The 19,652-nt window shown below is 37.4% G+C and overlaps 1 protein-coding gene across 2 annotated transcripts in view; it reads left to right on the forward strand.

Annotated features, from left to right (window-relative positions):
* Nucleotides 1-857: 857 nt before the first annotated feature.
* The window catches only part of ube2e1 (ubiquitin-conjugating enzyme E2E 1), a 28,422-nt gene continuing 9,627 nt past the window's right edge, over nucleotides 858-19,652 (forward strand). The window contains exons 1-3 of one of the 2 annotated variants that reach the window (XM_052135367.1): nucleotides 858-931; nucleotides 3,924-4,088; nucleotides 4,523-4,573. In XM_052135367.1, the coding sequence (XP_051991327.1) occupies nucleotides 3,928-4,088; nucleotides 4,523-4,573 (212 nt within the window). In that variant the 5' untranslated portion in view covers nucleotides 858-931; nucleotides 3,924-3,927. Of the gene's footprint in view, nucleotides 932-3,918; nucleotides 4,089-4,522; nucleotides 4,574-19,652 lie in introns of both variants that reach the window. The other variant, XM_052135366.1, reaches the window with a different exon arrangement.

Here is a 19,652-nt window from a genome sequence, read left to right on the forward strand (position 1 = left end):
CCGCTCACACGAAAGGTTGTTTTGCATGCACAGGATTTAGAACAAGGCTTTAAAACAAGTGCGCGGGTTCTTCAAGTTTCCTCCACTGGCTTTAATCTATCGCGCATGCAAGCGTCAATAATGCGGGTGGATTATTGACATTGAATTGCTGTCATAGAGAACCACATTGTAGCAACCACGAGGAGGTTACCCCATGTGACTCTATCCTCCCTATCAACTAGGCTAATTTGGATGCTTAGGAGACCTGACTGGAGTCACTCAGCACGCCCTGGATTCTAACTTGCGACTCCAAGTGTGGTAGTCAGCGTCAATGCTCACTAAGCTACCCAGGCCCCCCAAAGTATATGTAAACAAGATGTGGCTTAAAGTGCAGATACTTCACAGAGTTTGTTTTTGACAGTGTAGATGTCATGAAGCGATGGTCCATGGTTAGTTGATAATGTTGATAGTCCATGTTGATATCATTAACTAATCTTTTTTTGTTATGACAGCCAGCAGTGGCACAATTTGAGCCTGAAATACATTTTTACTCCAAATAACACTTAATTGGTTTTTGTTCTCCATCTGGATTGGTCATTTCGGCTGTTTTTACATTGTGTCTCGTGAACAGAAACACAAAACCGCCAAAGGCCCTATGGTATACCATATTCACGTACCATGGTATTTGGATAACTTCAAAGAGTATCATATATAAATGTCCAAAAAACATGGTATCTTCTGTTACTTTTAGATTTTCATTATTACCATCACGGCATGGTGATGTGATAATCAAGTGATAATGACTGTGACCGTATGGACTGATAGTGTTATCTGGGGTTATCATTGCTCTCGTGTGTGTGGGCGTGTGTGTGTGGGCGCGTGCATGTGTGACTGCAGCACTTCCGTTCTGAGAGACACACGCGTCCACGGACTCAAACCGACACAAAGAGAGGTACACAACCCTTCAAAACCTTACTTCATACTTATACAAACACTATCATATGTACGTATACGATGCGTTAGGTTGCATTTACTCTTGTCTATATAATGTTGTTCAGATTTATTCATCAAGGGGCGTTAAATAAAGACAGACTGAGCTCTGATCTGCTGCGGTACAGAGCAAAATAATCATAGCGATAAATCGACACATTTACTGTTTTTACCGAATTCATTCACCGAGTTAGTGGCATCGGGCTAAAGTCAAAGTTTAGCGAGTTCGACATCGATGTGTGCTTGTGCTTGACTTCCTCCGGCCGGCCGATTGTTATAATCTCATTTCATTGATCGCATGTGTGAGTTGATTCGGCTCGATCAGGGTCACCTGATTAGTTTGGATTAAACAGACGGGATGTATTCACATCTGGAAGTTCATTTCAGCGTTATTGTGTAATGAAGAGTAAACTCGCGCAGGGATCACGTTGTGTTGTTGTTCTGGAGTTAAAGGTCAAACCAGCGCAAGTACGTCAATACATGATACCCCGATACATCGTCATATCAATGCATCTATATACATTGATACACTGTTACACCGATACATTTTCACTTCGATACTACGAAACATTGTTACTGCACCGTTACCGTGATATTCAGTATTCTTAAATTGTTACTAATGTAAGAGCATTACGTGATACAGTTTTAGATTGATTACATGCGTTCATTGGGAATTCCATATGTTCTTATTTTTAATTCGATATGACAAATGATTGTTACTTGTTTGGACTAGTGCACTGATATATATATACATTTTAAGATGTAGTCTTAAATTTTTACTTCAGTGCTGTGTTACTTAAATGCGATGACACATTGTTACATGATGCGTAGTTACATATTGATACTTCGATATATATTAACATTGTTACTTCGATATGACAATACATTGTTACACACCACACCGTTACATTGGTACATCGATACTACGGCTGAAACGATTTTTCGCTGTTATCGACAATAACAATGGACAAAAATGTAATTGCTGAATAGTCGTTTACTCTCATTTGATGTAACATGAGATCACATTAAACTGTGATGACGATGCGGCACGAGAGCAGCACTGCAGTTCGCGTCTGACTGAGGAGAGGAAGAATTACACAGCTCACAGTCCAGATGCACACAACTTTCCAAACAGCTTCAGCTGATGTACATCACAAAGTATGAAGGAATTATAATGCAAAAAAACGAATGAATTAAATACAGAAGCATTCATTGTAGAAAAAGAGCTGGAGCTCTTTAAAGGAAACACCCCGGTGTTACATCTTTCATGCAGTTATATTTAATGTTATATCTTTATTAAAGTTCAAATAATATGAAAGCTATCATGTAAGTAAGTACAAACTCCGAAACGGTCATTTCTCTGTGCGGTCAGCGCGTCTTCTATGAGTGGTGTGAATGTCCCGATCTAAGGGTTAGAGATTGAAACTGTATCCGGCTGATACACTCTGTTCATCCCTCGAGCACGCATGCTTAATCCATGTATATTATAACGTGATAGCTTGTGACTTATTGAATCATAATATATGTCACTGTGCATTTCTTATCATGAATATAATTATCAATATGCAGCTTTATTAATAAGAGCGAGTTTGTTATTTTGTGAGTTAAGGATGGATTGAAGTGAACAGAAAAATGAGAGAGGGAGTCTTCTACCATTACTGAAACAAAATAGGTTTATGATTTGATTTTGTTTTGGCTTTTTTCCAATATAAATATCTAAAACTCATTTATAACAACACACATTTTCTTTAGGAACTGTACTGCAGAAGAAGAAAAAATTCTGAGAGTGTAGAATATAATAGAAAAAATACAAATGTTCTAAAAATAATAAAATTAAAAAAAAACGCATTGACCGGAGAAGCAACATATAAAATATTTAGACTTGCTTTTAGAGAATAGATCTTGAATAGAAGTGTATTTCGTCTTTAATGCATTTGCAGAAGTATAAACAAGTGAAAAAATACACTTATATACAAAATACACTTTTATATTTAAGATTCATTCTCTTAAAGCAAGTCTAAAAATCTTATATGTGGCTTCTCAAGTAAATTTATCTTGTTTTAAGGATTTTTAGACAATTTTAAATTGAAAACAAAACAAAAACACTGGATAACAATAGTTGTTTTTACAGTGAATTTCTTTACTGAATTAAACTTAATAAAGTGTTTTCCCCTTTAATTCAGTGAATGTCATTTAGAGGTATTTTTAAAAGATCATTTAGTCCTCTTTATTGTTAGTAAGCACGTTTAAGACAAACTTTTAAGTCGGGGCACACACTGTTAAGAGCTAATTATTAATCATTGCAATAATCGATGAATAGTCGAATAATCATTCTAATAATCGTTAGATTAATCTATTATCAAAATAATCATTAGTTACAGCCCTAATCAGTACTTCAATATATTCTTAAATTGTTATTCAGCACAACACATTTTTACATTGTTGCACTGTTACATCGATACGTCTCTATTTCAAAATTCTTAAATTCTGACACAGCATCATTAAACGATGCACTATTACACCGATATATCAGTACTTTGATGTTGTAACTCATCACAGTCTCATGAATAACTCCTGTAATTCATCATCAGGCTACATTGTTCTTTATTACTTTGATACGTTGATATTACGTTACAATATTGCATTTATACACCATTACATCGAAACATTGTTACAAAGAGATCACCAATACATTAATACACCATTACACTGAGACATTGTTACTTCGATAAAAGGTTACATGTTATTAGAAATTTAACTGTGCATTTAATTAAATGAAAATATATCAATAAATGCATAATTACAATGTTACTTTGATATGCTGGTACATTGCATTGCTGTTGATTTATTACATTGATAAATGGTGCATCATTACATCAATACATGGTTACTTATGTACAAGAAATCATGTCATTGTCCTCATTGGAGTTTTTGTTTTGTGTGTGTAAGTTCAGGAGCATGTCGGATGAGGACTCGCGTGCCAGCTCTAGTTCTTCGTCATCCTTCTCCTCATCATCCTCCAACCATCAGCAGCAAGAAAAAGACATTACTGGGAAGAAGAAAGAGAGCAAAGCCAACATGAGCAAGACCTCCAAACTCCTGTCCACCAGTGCCAAGAGGTGAGGAGACACCATGTTATACACTAATCAGCAGCATTTACTGCGATAGATCATTACTACAATCTTTTTTACTGCCGTAGTGAAATAGGAAGTGACCGGGAGCTGATGCAAGCTTTTTATGCTCATTGGCTAGTGCGCTGCTTGTAGACAGCAGCACACTTGTGCCTATGATGGCCACAAATGCTACCCAGACATGCAGCTTGCTAGGTTTTATTGGGCCCTATGATTTTGTTTTACAGTTTAATGATAATTCATATCAATGCAATGCTGAAGTTGACAACCTGCAGAACAAGGCCCTAGTTTGAGAGACAAAATTCCAAAATGCTTTATATAGTTTAATGTTAGTGAAATGTTTTTTTCAGAGTTAATTCAGTTATTTAAGTTTTTCAGAGAGCAGGATTATTGTTAATAATTGAATTCATTCTTTTTTTCAGGATCCAGAAAGAGTTGGCCGATATTATGTTGGATCCTCCTCCAAACTGCAGGTAAGGAATTGAGTTTGCTGTGCACTGCGATCTAATGTGGTTACCTTAGGGGATGTTCACACTGCATGCGCTCTTCTGTACTGTATTTCCATGTAAACATGGACCAGATGGACATCTTTGCCTTGCGATGCATCAAGCTGTTTTTTTCAGCATGCCGCACCACAAGCGGTGTGAGTTTTGACATGTTAGAAGTAGGGATGTCCCGATCCGATACCTAGATCGGTATCGGCTTCGATATTGACGTTTTTAGACGGATCGGGTATCGGTCTGACGAGCCTGACCCAAATCCGATACTCTGTGTTAGTCATGTTCGTTACTGTCAAGCTTAAAAAATGACATAAAAGAACTGTTAAAACACCATTAAAGCGGTTCATATGTCTTGTGCATTTTATTCAAAGCCACTTGAAGACACGCGATAGCTCTGTGAATTGCAATAGGCTGTGTTTAATAAGTAAACATGTAAACGCACGCGCAGCTTCAGCCCGTTAGTGAATGGTGCTTCGGTTTACACACACACACGCGCGGCTATTTATAGCCTTAACACGTGCACAATATTTGAGCGCTACAAACGAACATCTCAGATGTAGATGCTTAGCAGTTCGGTTCACTTATAATATGGACTTAGAATGGCACTGGAGGTGCATTTAACCAGAATATAAATAAGAAGCGAATTAAACTTGTAACGCTTGTACCGGATAACTCGAGGGAAGAAAGAGCTTGAAGGCTGAAAGGCTGTATCACGCACATTTAATGACAAGTGCACAGGCAATGCAATCTTCTCATACATGAGAGCTACTCTTCCTTAGCGTCACAAAACGTATAAAATAAAATATACAGAAAAAAGGGTAGAGCACGTCTAGCATCTACAATGTCCTCATCTCCAACCATGTCATTACGCATAGTACACGTCATGAGTGACGTAACCATCTCTCTTAAAGGGGCACACTGCATTATAATGTGATAAACATGAATACACAGTAACGATCGTTACAAACTGTGAATAAAAAGGGTGAGGGTTTAAAAGTTAAAGCTGTCATGGAGAGACTCACAGCAGAGATATGAACTCTGCAGGGTTTATTGAACAGAGGATTGAAACAGTGATGTAAACATTATGAGTAAATCCAGTTAAGCAGAGTGGCAAACAGCAGGTAAGTAATATCCAGACAGTGTATAGACACGATGAAAGAGATAACTTACAACAATTTTATGATACTTGCAGACAATAATGAAGACACATGTTTGACATAGTATTTCTGAGACTCCAGAACTTTCTACTATGAGAGAGAGAGAGAGAGAAAGAAAGAAAGAAAGAAAGCGAAAGCGGGGTATTTATGCAGTCATTGATTAGCCACTAATGATATGCAGGTGCGTGTAATCAGAACTCAGGGAGTGCCAGTATCCAGTATGCTAGTTAATAATAAAGTGTTTATTAATAAGCGATACATTTATATTGAAATAATGTGTAGTTAGAGGTTTGTGTTTCTTTACATATTAAAGAATACTCCCAATTATTTCCACACAATAATGTAAAGATATTATAAACTGATTATGCAATAAAAAAACACTGGTATTGGGATCGGTATCGGCCAATACTGAGATTACCGTGAATCGGATCGGAAGTGGAAAAGTGGTATCGGGACATCCCTAGTTAGAAGTCGTCTGCTGTGTTCTATATCTTTTGGCTGTGCTTAATCTCGCTGTTTTTTTTTTTTGTTTTTTTTACGGATTCCATGTAATCAGCTCTGTACCAGAGAGAACTGATTGGAACATGTGTAAGATGACTATAAACAAACTATAATTTGAATTTGGGAGCCACCGCCTATTGCAATGGCACGTATTCTGACCTTTCAGCATCTCTTGAATCTATTTGTTGAACGACTGGCCTGGACATAATCACGTTTCCATCCAAGTTACCAATTTGCTATGCGAAAAATCTGAATATCGCAAAAACTATTTGTGACTAAAGTGGGGTTTGTATCCTGTGTTTAAAAGACAAAAACAAAACCGTAACTTCTGGGGGAAACTTGCGCAAAACAGAAATGAAAATGGAAGCTGAAGCCACTGTGGCTCTTCATTTAAATATAATAAATTAATTTGCGGTTCAGAGTGTGCAGACCAAATGCTCTGATTAACTTTGTTTGCTAGCATTCAGCAGTGGATGCCTTATGTGTGGGGGTGAAACAGTTCTGCGAGGTAACTGTAGACAATCATTTTGATGGCAGACTTTGGCATTTCAGAGTAACCAGAGCAACATCACATCAAGTCAAGGTCACATAACTTTTTGTTGCATATCTATACTTCTATATAAATTATATAGGAATATATTCTTTAAATGCGTTTCCATTGTAGTTTATGCGCATATCATCTCATCAAATAAAACTCAAAAATATCCACAAAGTGAGCATATTGGAGATTTGATTTGCATCTTAGTGTTTCCATCCAGAATTTATGCAATATCCCTAAATTCTCATAAAAATATGTTGATGTAAACCTGTGTTAGACAGTCCAGTGCTGTTTTCTCTAGTATGGTGTCTTGTGTGGAAATGTAGTTCTGTGGTTGGCAACCAAATTCAAAGAGGTCAAGTGTGGTTGATGTTGCAGGATAACAGTGTCAGGTTCCAGTTAACTCTGAAGCCTTTGATTGAAGCTCTGAGCAGCTATAATATATGGTGTATGGGTTAACTTAAACCAGGTTTTAGGTTTCTTGCACACTAGCACTTTTGGTGCACACCTGGGTTCGAATGACGTCAAAGTCCACTTGAAAAGGTGGTGAACCGCTTGTGATGATATATCATTTTCATGATCGCAATTATTAAGGTATTATGCAGTTCTCATACCTGCTTGTGCCCAAATAAATCACATTCAGAGAGCAGCTCACATTCTTCACATCATTGCACATTCAGTGCAAGTCAAACATAAGTGTCATTCTGTGCATGGACATTTTGATGGTAATTCCAAAGAGACAAATACAAACACAGTGAAGCTGATGTCTTCTTGAGTTGTTATCTAGTTACAGTGATAAACAGTTGCCGCTTATACTCAATGTTGATGAAGCAATCGGACCGTGGTTCGGTCCAAGCAATCGAATCAAGTGTGAAAGCACACTTAGAGTCAGGCAAGATGATTTGTAGACCAAATAAAATTTTATTTGTACCCTTTATAAATAAGATTATCATCAAAATGGGTATTGCTTGCAGAGCTGATCGTTTTTTGCCCGCCCAGAGATCTGCTGTGTAAATGAATTAAGCTCCAGCCTCGTACATTTTTTGTTTGTTTCCACAGTAAAGATGCTCCATAGAAACCCTTTGTTTATCTGAGATGTAATCAGTTTCACAGAAATAAGTCTGTTATTCAAAACGTTATGAGTGATGTTCTGTTTCATTTTGTGGTCTGTTTGTTTGATTGTGGTAAACCTCTCCGATCTGACATAGAGTTATTTATTCATGTAATGATAAGGAAATCTCTGGCATTGTGTCATTGAGTGAGAAATGTTGTGAGTCTCTAGAGAGCGCCAGCCTTGACCTGACCTCATTCGTCTAATGAAATGACACAATAAAGTACAAAAAGCCATCCTGTATTAAAATATTGACATGGCTCGTGTTGTTTGGAACAATACAAATTTGAGTACATTCACTTTATACTATAGTCTTTACGAATACTCTAGGTGTGCAATGGTTCTCTGTAAAAAAAAAAAAAACGACTGTACAGTTTGCCACCCACGGTTCGATAAGCATTGGCACCACAGTCGGTTCACCTAATGTTTAATGAAGCTTCTGGAGCACAAGTTTTGTTCAAGAAAACAAAGTGTCAAACAGACAGTTACAACCTCCGCTAATGCACCTGAATGTATCTGTAGATGATACGCTCCTCCTGTGTTTCACTTGGGTCAACTTGATGACATCACTGTTCTGAAAGCGTTGTGTGTTATTGAAAAAGTGGATAAAATGAAACGCTGAAGGGGAAGCCCCCTGCGTTTCTCCTTTCCAAGAACATTTTCTTTTTGCAGTCAATTACAACGGCGATAGTCAAAAGACGTTTACAAAACAGGCACTGTGTGCAGACATCGCTCAGCGCGAGTGCCGTATACTGGTAATATATGTCAATAAAGCACATGAGGGTTTATTTAAAACCTACACGCATGTATAATAATGCGCTTTGATTAATGCCATTAAGATGTAGTTATAGTAATACATTGATACATGATTAATCATTAACGCTGACATCACCCAGAGAAAGATCCGCAGGTGAGCCGAAACTACACGCAGTCCCTTCCATTTTTAAGCAAGCACTCCGTGCTAAATCAGACAAACAGGAAAAAGAAACGAAAGCATTTTGGGTGTTCATGTGGGATTTCCACATATGATTCACACACTCCTTCTATAGTGATGTACAGCTCATGAATATTGAATGGTAAAACGGTAAATGGTCTGCATTTATATAGCGCCCTTTTAACCTTAGCAGTATTCAAAGCGCTTTACACTGCGTCCCAATCACCCATTCACCAATGACGGCAGTGCTGCCATGCAAGGCACTAGCCTGCCATTGGGAGCAACTTGGGTTCATTGTCTTGCCCTGCGATTGGTGGTCAATCCACTCTACCAACTGAGCCACAGCCGCCCAATATATATATATGTTGAGATGAGTTTGATGTGCACTTTGTTGATGCATGTGGCATATTAGTGCAGGTATTAAGTGAAATGTTGATTTAGTAATTCGAGAATGTTTTTGTTTTTTAAGTACCCTGACAAAACTGAACCATGGTTTTACTTAAGTAATATTGTAGTTTCTATAGAGTAATCATGATTTTACTATATATTGTAACCATGACAGTAACCATGTTTCTTTGATTTTACTACAAATGTCGTAGTTAAAGGGTAACTAAACACCTGCTCAGAGTCTGACTCCACCCACTAGAAATATTTGAAAATGCTGGAAAAGTGGGCAGACCCCGGCGGGGATAGAGGGAACGAACCGAGTGCGGGGCTGAGCGGGGGGGGCACCTGAGACTTGTAGTGACGGATTAATTGACAGCTGCTGTCAGACTCGATGTTATTATTATTCCTCACACGGTCGCAAGACGACATGTACATGAATCTGGCGTGGTGAGCTGGAACCTGCTTACGTCAACTGTCACCGCTTACGTCACGAAGTACCGCAACAGCCAATAGGAAAATTCAACTGCAGTAGCCACCGTTCAACCTGAAGAGGGCAGCACTCAGACGTTTTTACACCATATATTGTAGAATTAAAACACTTTATACACAAATGTCAAAACAATTACTTGAATCAATGACCAGTACTAATAAAGCCCCATGCTTACAGATCATTAACTAAAAAAAGTTGGTTTAGGGTTTAGTTACCCTTTAAACTATGGTTACTGTTGTAAAGCAATGATTGTTATTTAAGGGCAAACCTGTTGAAGTGTTTATAGATTATTCTTTGGATTTGGCAGTAAAAACAAATTCTGAACCATATCGAAACGTGATGCAAACCAAACCATGAGAAATTTGAACCGTTACACCCCTAGAATACTCTATTCTGATTGGCTGGTTAACAGTTTAATGCATGGGTGGTTGTTTTAATCACTATTCAATATTAATGCTCCAACTCACCTGTTTTCCGAAATTAGAAATTGAGTATGTTTACTTGCACATCAACATGCTGATTAATCTCTAAAATCAGCTTATTTAAAAAATCTGACAAGGCAAGAAATCTGCGTTTATTTGACATTTGAAATAATCACGTTATTCTCTTATTTTGATGTCAAACCGCTCAACACATGCGCAAATTGGTTGAGCCGGTGAGAATGCCAGTTAAGGTGTTTACGTGCAACGTGAAATCTGCATCACGGGCAAAAATCTACCCATGCTGATCAGTTTTTTCTTACGGCATTTATGACCTTACACCAATAAAGGAACGTTGTTTATTGCATTTACATGACCACACGTGTTGTCGGCTTATTAAGCATAATCGTGTAAGAAAGTGGATGGGCATTTCTCGAGAGGTGTAACCCCGATGTCCTTTCCAAATGTGTCTATTAGCCTCTATCCTTATGGCTTCCTAATAATCCCCTATATATGAATTGGCTACAGGGGCGGACTGTGACTAAAAAGTTCCCCTGGACTTTCTGGCCCAGAGCGGCACACCATAACACACCACCTCATTGATTTTATTTTCCAGCTCATTTTAAAATGCTTGTGTTAAAGACATTTCTATTTACTGCTAGTCATGACAACGGGCCCCACTGGTGCAAGTCATAACCTTAAAACATTTATAGAACCATGGTAAATGTGTTGTAATTTTTTTTTAGAAAAAGCACTAAAGATAATCAATTTATAGCTCAGACAAATAACAAATCTGAGAACTTTTTTTTTCTCCAACATACAGATGTTAATTTAAGATGTACATGAACATGGGAAAGTATGCATTTTAGGTGCTGTGACAAGTCAGAATTTCTTCAAGATTTAAAGACTTTAATTACCTACAATAAATAGCAAATGCAAATGAACTCTCGTCTTCATTAATATGAGGTTGTGGAAACAAGTATATTTATATGAAGCTATGTAAGATCAGAAGATGTTATTTAAAATAGTTAGATGAAAGTGTCACATCGCAGGACACTGATGACAGTGCTTACAATTTCATGTCTATTACCCACATAAATGTGTAAAAAAATTTTTTTTAAATCTACAAAAACTAATTCATTAAAAGCTTGTCATTATGGGCGGCTGTGGCTCAGGTGGTAGAGCGGGTCGGCTGTTGGTGGTTGAATTCCCGGCCCACATGACTCCACATGCCGAAGTGTCCTTGGGCAAGACACTGAACCCCAAGTTGCTCCCAGTGGCAGGCTAGCGCCTTGCATGGCAGCTCTGCCATCATTGGTGTGTGAATGAGACACAGTGTAAAGCGCTTTGGTAACCTCTAAGGTGTAGACTGTTTACCATTTAAAAGCTTGGAATCTGGGCTGCTATTTAAGGTTTGACGGATGTAACATGAACTGTAAATGTGGATATATTACAGACGTATGCTGATTTAAATGAGAAATAAATGACAGTGCACTTGCATGATGGTACCTGTTTATAGATGTGTTTATGCTAATCCTGGTGACTCGCTCACAGAGTGAGAATAATTAACTTCTAAAAGCTGTAATAACGCATTAAACCAAAATGAGGCTGTAAACTGCATGTATCGAATATTAAAGGACAAAACAAACCCTAATCTCTGTATACATGGTGCATTATTAGTGCCTGCAGCCGGATAGCGAGTGCAGCGGTGGTTTGTGTGTGTTTGTGCTTATGTGCGTCTACAGACCTCATCTGTGACCGTTCCTCTGTATAATTTATTAAATGTGCTGTTTTAGGTTGTGCTTGGAAACTATGTGCTATTTCCCACATTCTGTAATAAGTAATAATGTAATAAGCCAAAATGAAAAACCCCCATATAACATACATGCATGCATACGTGTTTATTGCTTTTCGTTTATTGCCTCATGAAACAAACAGAATATGGGAAATGCTATTGTTACTTACAGCTCCAAATCAACTTAACAAGGTGCAGAGATGTTCAAATAATCCGACCTCAACAGAGCAAGATGATCTTAGCTCTCACTCACACAGACACGCTGTGTAAGTGCATGCGCACTGCCGCTTGAGACTGCCCTGTTTCAAAGCGTTTTGAATAGTTTTTCCCTTCTTCAGAACAGTAAGTTCCACTTTTACAAATGGCATGTCTGTAACAGAGAAATATCATGTCCACAATGCCGGTTTTCAATCTTTAATGTGTGTTTGACAATTAATAGAAATGAAATATTACATGTTCTTAGGATGTGGCTGTTATTTCTGGATTGTGCTTTTAAATTTAAATGCATTTTTACAGTTCATGAGTTTTTACAGTGTTTGGTCTCAAAAAAAATAAAATTTGTCTGTTTTTCCATTTCATTTGTACAGTTTTCATTCAATGAAACAAATTGAATATTATCACACTACTTTATTACTATAGTGTATTTTGCATGACTGGAACACTGTATTGATTCATCAACATTCAGGACTGCAGCTATCTGTTATATAATGTCATTTATGACTATCTGTGAAGGTAATTGTACTTGACTCAGAACGGCATAGCTGACATATCTCGTCTTTGTCATATGTTTAACCAATTGTAATGCTCTCGTTCTCATGTGTCTGCACTTATTAGCTGCTTTCTGTTCAAGATGTAAGTCACATTCCCTCCTCTGAGATTGCTCTAATTCCCATTGGTTTTCCTCTCCCTGTTATGTCAGTTTCTGTTCCTCTATTTCTCTCTCTCTCTCTTTCAGATTTCAAGCTCCATTTTAGTGTGCTTCATTGACATGACAAAAACTACATTTGTGTTGCCAAAATGTTTAGCAGTGCTGTGTACAATGAGTAAAAATCGGTAAAAATATTGTTTTTCCGATTTAATCGCAATCTTCATTTGAACTATCTCGATTTTTAAGTCCCAGGATTGATCTTTCACTCAATGCACAACCCTCTACTAAAATAAGAGGAAATCATTTGCATTCGCAACCAAATTTTACACTATTAGTGAATATGCTTGGCAACTGCCTGATAAATGTTGCAATTGTGTAGTTTAGTCGGGAAGTGTTAAACAGCGAGATCCTTTCACAGCGTGTTGAGAGTAAAAGTTGTTCCGTGTAATGTGTGTCCAAGACGAGATACACGCAACCCATTTGTCATTTAATACAGTCTCTTGTAATACCCTTTCTGAACAAAATGTTTCAATTATAATCTTGCATCGCACAGATGAGGTAAAGCCATTAGAGTCCTCTAGTTAACGTGCTCATTTAAAGGCACTGTTTAGTCATTTTCCTTGCGCTTCCGCCACTTCTCACCAGAGCTTACGCTATGCCTACATCATATGTCGAAACTCGACTCTCCTGTGAATGAGCGGATAGCCGTTACCGGAAGCCAGTGATTATAAAGTTATAAATATGGATTTTTTGTTTACAAAAATGCTTCGCTTCAGAAGGCCTTTATTAACCCCTTGGAGCTGTATGGATTACTTTTATGATGGAGGGATTTTGATGTCATCAGATTTGTCGTGTTGCCAGTCTTGGCAGCAATTATCTTGTCACAAATATTGCATTGTGCGCTGTTGGCATCGAGCCTGGTGAAATGTAGCCACACTTTTGATCTTTTCCACATCTTTCACATCTATGGGGGTTGAGACGCATACAAACTACAGCCTCACGTGTGACCCGCGTCTCTGGGCGTAACCGGCATAAACTAGTGTTTATCCTTGATGCCTTTAACACAGCCAATCACCGGTGCTTTTAGATTTGGGCACATCTAGCATGCTACATGCTTATCACTAATGTTGACGAGATGAACCCCTTAGGTATCGAAATTTGGTACCGAACGGTAAGACATTTTTCGATACTCGATCGTTTGGAGGTAATTCGTTTGGTGCCTAAAATGTATCGAACTCTATACCCAGCCCTACAAACTATTGAGCATCTACATCTGAGATGTTCGTAAGTAGCGCTCAAATGTTGCGCAATGCATGAAGACTAAAAATAGCTGCGTGTGTTTAAATGGAATAGCGCCATTCACTAACGTGGTGACGCTGCACGTGCATATTATATATTTACTTATTAAACACAGCCTTTTGTGATTCACAGAGCTAACGCACGTCTTCAAGTGGCTTTGAATAACTGAACTACTTCAATGTTGCTTTTATGGTTATTTTGTCATTTTTGGAGCTTGACCGTAATGATCATGACTAACACACAGGATCGTGTTAGTCGGACCGATACATGATCCATCTAGAAACGTCAGTATCGGAGCCGATACCGATCCAGGTATCGGATCGTGCATCCATAGTTGTTTCTCTATAACGAGGTTGTGATTTATATAGCAAGGTTTTGTTTCTGTGGCATAGAGATGTAACCGTATGAACGGTATCACATTATCGTGACCAAAACTTAAGCGGTTATCAGTATTATCACGGTATTGTTAAAATGTGCTGAGAATGTACAAAATGTACCGATACACACACACTAAAACAATTTAAACAGGTTTATATTTTAAAATCAACTAACAGCAAATAAGTCAAAGTAGTTTTTGTCATTCAACCATATACAGTTAGTACAGTACACAGCGAAACGAGACAACGTTCCTCCAGGACCATGGTGCTACATAAATCAACATAGGACAAACACAGAACCACATGAGACTACACAGATTAAATAAAATTTTTACATAAAGTGCATGTGCAAACGTGTGCAAAAAGTACGGGACCGTACAATAATTGCTAAAGGAACAGGACAATAGGCACAGTAAGAGACAGTGCTGCGCCAACCGGTACACATTTGTAATCGAGTAGTGCAAAAAGATGACACTTTCTAAAATGCTAAATGTAAACATATCTTACTATGAGATCGTGTTCTATGGACATAGCAGATATTGAGGTAGCAGCCAGGTATCAAATTTGTAAATTAGTAAAAAATTATTGTTAAAATTATTATTGGCCTCGTTACATTATTATAATTATTATTATTATTATTATTGGTGTGTTGTTGTTATTATTATTAGTAGTAGTAGTAGTAACTTACACATTTTACATTATCAAAATATGCTGGTTAGGTGACTAAACTACACAACATAGCTCTCTGAAATTCTTGATTCTGGTCGCTCATCCTGAAACTCTGGCTTCTTTCATGCTCTCTCCTTTCATACAAATACAACTGGTGCCATCAAGAGTCTGTTATATTTATTGATTGTATTGAAATTGGAGGACTTCAGTATTTGTATTGGATTGTTTTGTAGACTGCAACGGATTATAAAAGAATTAAAGGACAGGTAAAATTTTAAAACATTCATCTCAAATCACTAATCCCCATAATTATTTGAAAAGCCGTGTATTAGTGGTATGAATGTAGATCACTTAAATGTTGCACGTATTTGTTACTGTCTTGTTTTCTTGATCGTTTGTCTTTGCTCAAAACGATGCACTTGCTAGGAACTCTTTCTTTGTGGAAGCTTGCGCTTTTTACAAATTGGATTTTGTGTCCAACTATTTACTTTTCTTCATACTTTTCCCCAACTCATGCACTAATTAAAAAAAATAAAATCAAAGCTTTAAGCGCACCACGAAAATATTGCACTGCAGATGACAAGCCTTTAGCGTGATTAAAGTGCAGAGCATGAGATTATCATTAAATTGGCCTCAGCAGTACTAAATTTCACTTGGGTGCACGCCAAAAATGTTTCAATGGGAGAACCATAGCATGCTCTTTCCCTGCTGTCCACGTCCCAGTCCAAATAGACCTGTGACAATTGAGAAACACCATTCTATTGTGACCTTTGCGAGGTTGTGATTCGGTAGCAAGGTTGTTTGTTTTATAGCATGGTTGTATTTCTATAGTGAGTGTTGGGAGTCTGTACCTTGTAAGGGGATGGTTGATTAAAAATGAGTTGCTTAACACCCAATCTTTCTTTGTCTTATATATATATATATATTCTAATTTTTTTTATGTGAACATGTCGTTTACTCAGACAGCAGAGTTGTGATACAATGCTGACCTTCTCACAGGAATGGGTGTAGCGACTGAAGGTGGAAGCAGATGTGGTAAATCGCCAAGGGTCCCCCATGACCTTTGCTGTGTTTGTGAGATGATGAGCACTATTTAAGAGAGCTAGCGCTATGTGCAGGGCTATGCTTTAAGTCAAGTGCAAAGTTTGGATATTTTTGCAAGGCTACGCTAATTCTAGGTGTAAGAGGGTTTGGCGAAATTGTGCGGCAAAGTGTTAATGGGCTGGGTCAAGTACAATTTAATGCTGAGGTTCTTCTCTGGTTTTTGTGCCTTCTGCATTCTATTATATAGTCCATTCCCTGTCAGACACCAGCGATATAAACAAAGACAGCACATTCATAAGAAGTTTCTATGCAGTGAATTAGAAGATTAGAAATCTGGTGACACTCCTTTTTATAAAGCATAGAAAATGTGATTCTTGTCAGGATTTGGGTTTATGTTCCATTAAATTATAGAGAATGTAAGCATTATTAATAATTTCCATCTACTGACACACAAATCATGGCATTTATTTAAACAATTGCATTTATTTATTGAAACAGGAAAACAATAAACCAAAAATACTTCCAAATTGAAATTACACTTCAAACGATACAAATATAATCAAAATAATGAAGTGGCCAAAAAATCATAGTCTACCAATTCCAAACATTTTATCCTCTCCAACTTCTTTCACTGGCCTCTTTTGCAGTGACAAAAATCACTATGACAACAGGTGAAAAAATACCAACACAAATTAGATCAAATATTTAAACATAATTATAATTGAAAATTAAACCAAGACCTATAGATGGATAGATTAACACATCTCATACATTTTCATTTGATTAGATGACTTCAACTCTGATCGTCAGGGACATCATTTGATGTTTCAGTATATTTTCAGAGATCGGACATGAACTTTACCACCTGCTGGTGGAATCTGAATTTAGACTTTGTGCTGAAAACAGACCAGCTTCTGAAACATCTCAGTTAGGGTTGTGCCGATGGACGATATCATCGTCCATCGTGATGGCTGACCAACATCACGATGTAGAGCCACCATCGTGATGCCACGCCCCCTTTTGCGAGTCTTGCTAGTGTGACTCACTAATCCTAGTCTCTTCTATAGTTAACCTAAAAACTTTGCAGGGATTGCTCTGTAAATTAAATTGAGAATATAACTAATGCATATATGCTATTTTAAATACTGTAGTATATGCCAGAGACGTGACGTGTTAGTCTGTGAAAATACCGTGTCAGGCAGGCTACACAAATATTGATCTTGACATTGTTAGCTTCTTGTCTTTTTTTTACATGTCTTACACTGTACATTTAGATTAAAATATTTTATGTTGTAGGCTACAAGAAAATAGCCTTTATTTATTAATTATTAGTAGTTGTAGTGTCTCAGAAAATCTTGCTCATTGTCACATAGCTCTTGTATACACTGAAGCGGCAGTTTAAGATAAACCCACACCAGCGAACGTCAAATAACTTTTGTCTGGTTAATACTTTTAAAGAAAAATGTCCTTGGCCATAAATCCATAATGTCAAATCAAATGAAAGAAACAAGGTGAATATGAATAACACACATTTATTAAAACATAGAAGAACAACATATAAAGAACAAGAAAACGGGAACAGACCGAAACTCGGCATTAACATTTCACTTATAATTAGCAGCACAATTAACTTCAGCACAGGCTACAAAATAAATTATGTTATTGAAATATTGTAAAGTGGTCATATGAACTACACAAATGAACGTTTAAAAAATAATATGCAAAATCGAATAGCTCCGCAACGGATGGCGAAAAATGCGTAAAGAAGTCTAATATCTTTCACCATAGACCATGTTTAAATTTCAATGTTTCTGGCCAGAAATACCAACATATTCACTTTATCTGGTTTTAATAAGCTGCGGATTGGAGTAACTACACTACCCGCTGTGCTGAAGTCCCGCTCTGATGGAGTACTGGTAGCACACAGATATTTCCGTGCTAATCTTGCCATGAACGGAAACCTTTTGTCGTTCGTTTTCCACCAAGTCAGCGGGTCCTCTTCCCCATCAATGGCCATTTCCTGCAGGTACATGGTCATTTCTGCCTTGACCTTTTGCTCATCAGTGAGTAAAATAACGAAATTATAGTTTTTAAGTGGAAAATAGTATTTATGTAAAGAGATATATTAAAATAAAAAGTGCACAACTCTTCTTAAGTGAAAGCTAATAAAACATGCTTCACGTGTCGTGCAACCTACTGATAAAGCGCCGACGAGTCATTAGTTGGGTTAGTAAAATAACGGAATTATAATTTTTCATATAATTTTTTTTAATTATATGAAATTATATAACCCCGCCCCACCCCACCCCACCGATGATATCATCGTCCATCGCGATGTTTTACTGTCAACATCGTCAACTGCCAATTTAGGGGACATCGCCCAACCCTAATCTCAGTAAAAAAAGCAAATTGCGGTTTGCACCACTTAATTTACATACAATACACCCGGAGTTTCCGCACAAACACGGACAAAAAGAGAAAACACTAGCACCCACGGCCACTTGTGCTTCGCGCAAGTAAGAAAATTGCGCTCTGAATTAGTGTGCTCATAACAATTGGTTACGTTTTAGTGCACGGTTGTTGCACATAGTGTTGTGCTTTGTGCACTCATGAAAATAGAGCCTGATGTGTGTTTATGAATTATCAGATATTGTTGCTGGGAAACAGTACTTGTGTGAGAGCAGCTGTTATCAGAGGTTTGAGCATGTGGGTTTAATTTCACCACATTAAGGAGAGCAGCCTCATCACATCTGAAGACATTCAGCAGGATTTCTAATAGTTCTTATTTCGAAAAGCTTATAATGTATTGTTTTACTTTACAGAGTATCTGAAATACATGTGGATCGATTCGCTCAAACATTACATTAGTGTTGCAGTGTGGTTGATCCACAAGTCTCATGAGTGTTATGCTCTGATGATGACACAGGAAGTTTTTGTGGTGAACTCTTGCAGCTAAAATTTGGTCAGTCGAAAGGAAGGTTTTGTTATGGGAAAAACATCTCATAATATTTTTAGTTGCTATATTTAGGTCATTATTTGCACTACTCTGAAAAGGGGCAGATATAGTCAAATGCTTGTTACCTATACATTATGTGCACAGTTTCATTTAAACCTAATATTCTCATTGATTTTGTTACTTCTGTCACTGAACTTCTGCGTAAATCTGAATGCTTTATGCCATAATTTGTTGTTTGTGTGCTTAGGTCTTTCTTTTATAAGAAGAGTGTTCCGGGCTGGAACCACACCACTTTTATTAGAGGGTTTAAGCAAACATAAAGCCTTTTTACATTTACAAATCATGGTAATTCCATGTAAAAAAAAAAAAAAAAAAAACATTTTACTTCGTGGTAATACCATGTTGTTGTGGACATTGTAAATGGCATGTTTTTGGATGTCAAAAATGGCAAAACCTTGTTGTTTTCACATTCCATTTTGTTCTTAGTAAGTACATTGAAGGGTGCAT

Source organism: Xyrauchen texanus, chromosome 10 (genome assembly GCF_025860055.1).
Source record: "Xyrauchen texanus isolate HMW12.3.18 chromosome 10, RBS_HiC_50CHRs, whole genome shotgun sequence".
Classification (NCBI taxonomy): Eukaryota; Metazoa; Chordata; class Actinopteri; order Cypriniformes; family Catostomidae; genus Xyrauchen; species Xyrauchen texanus.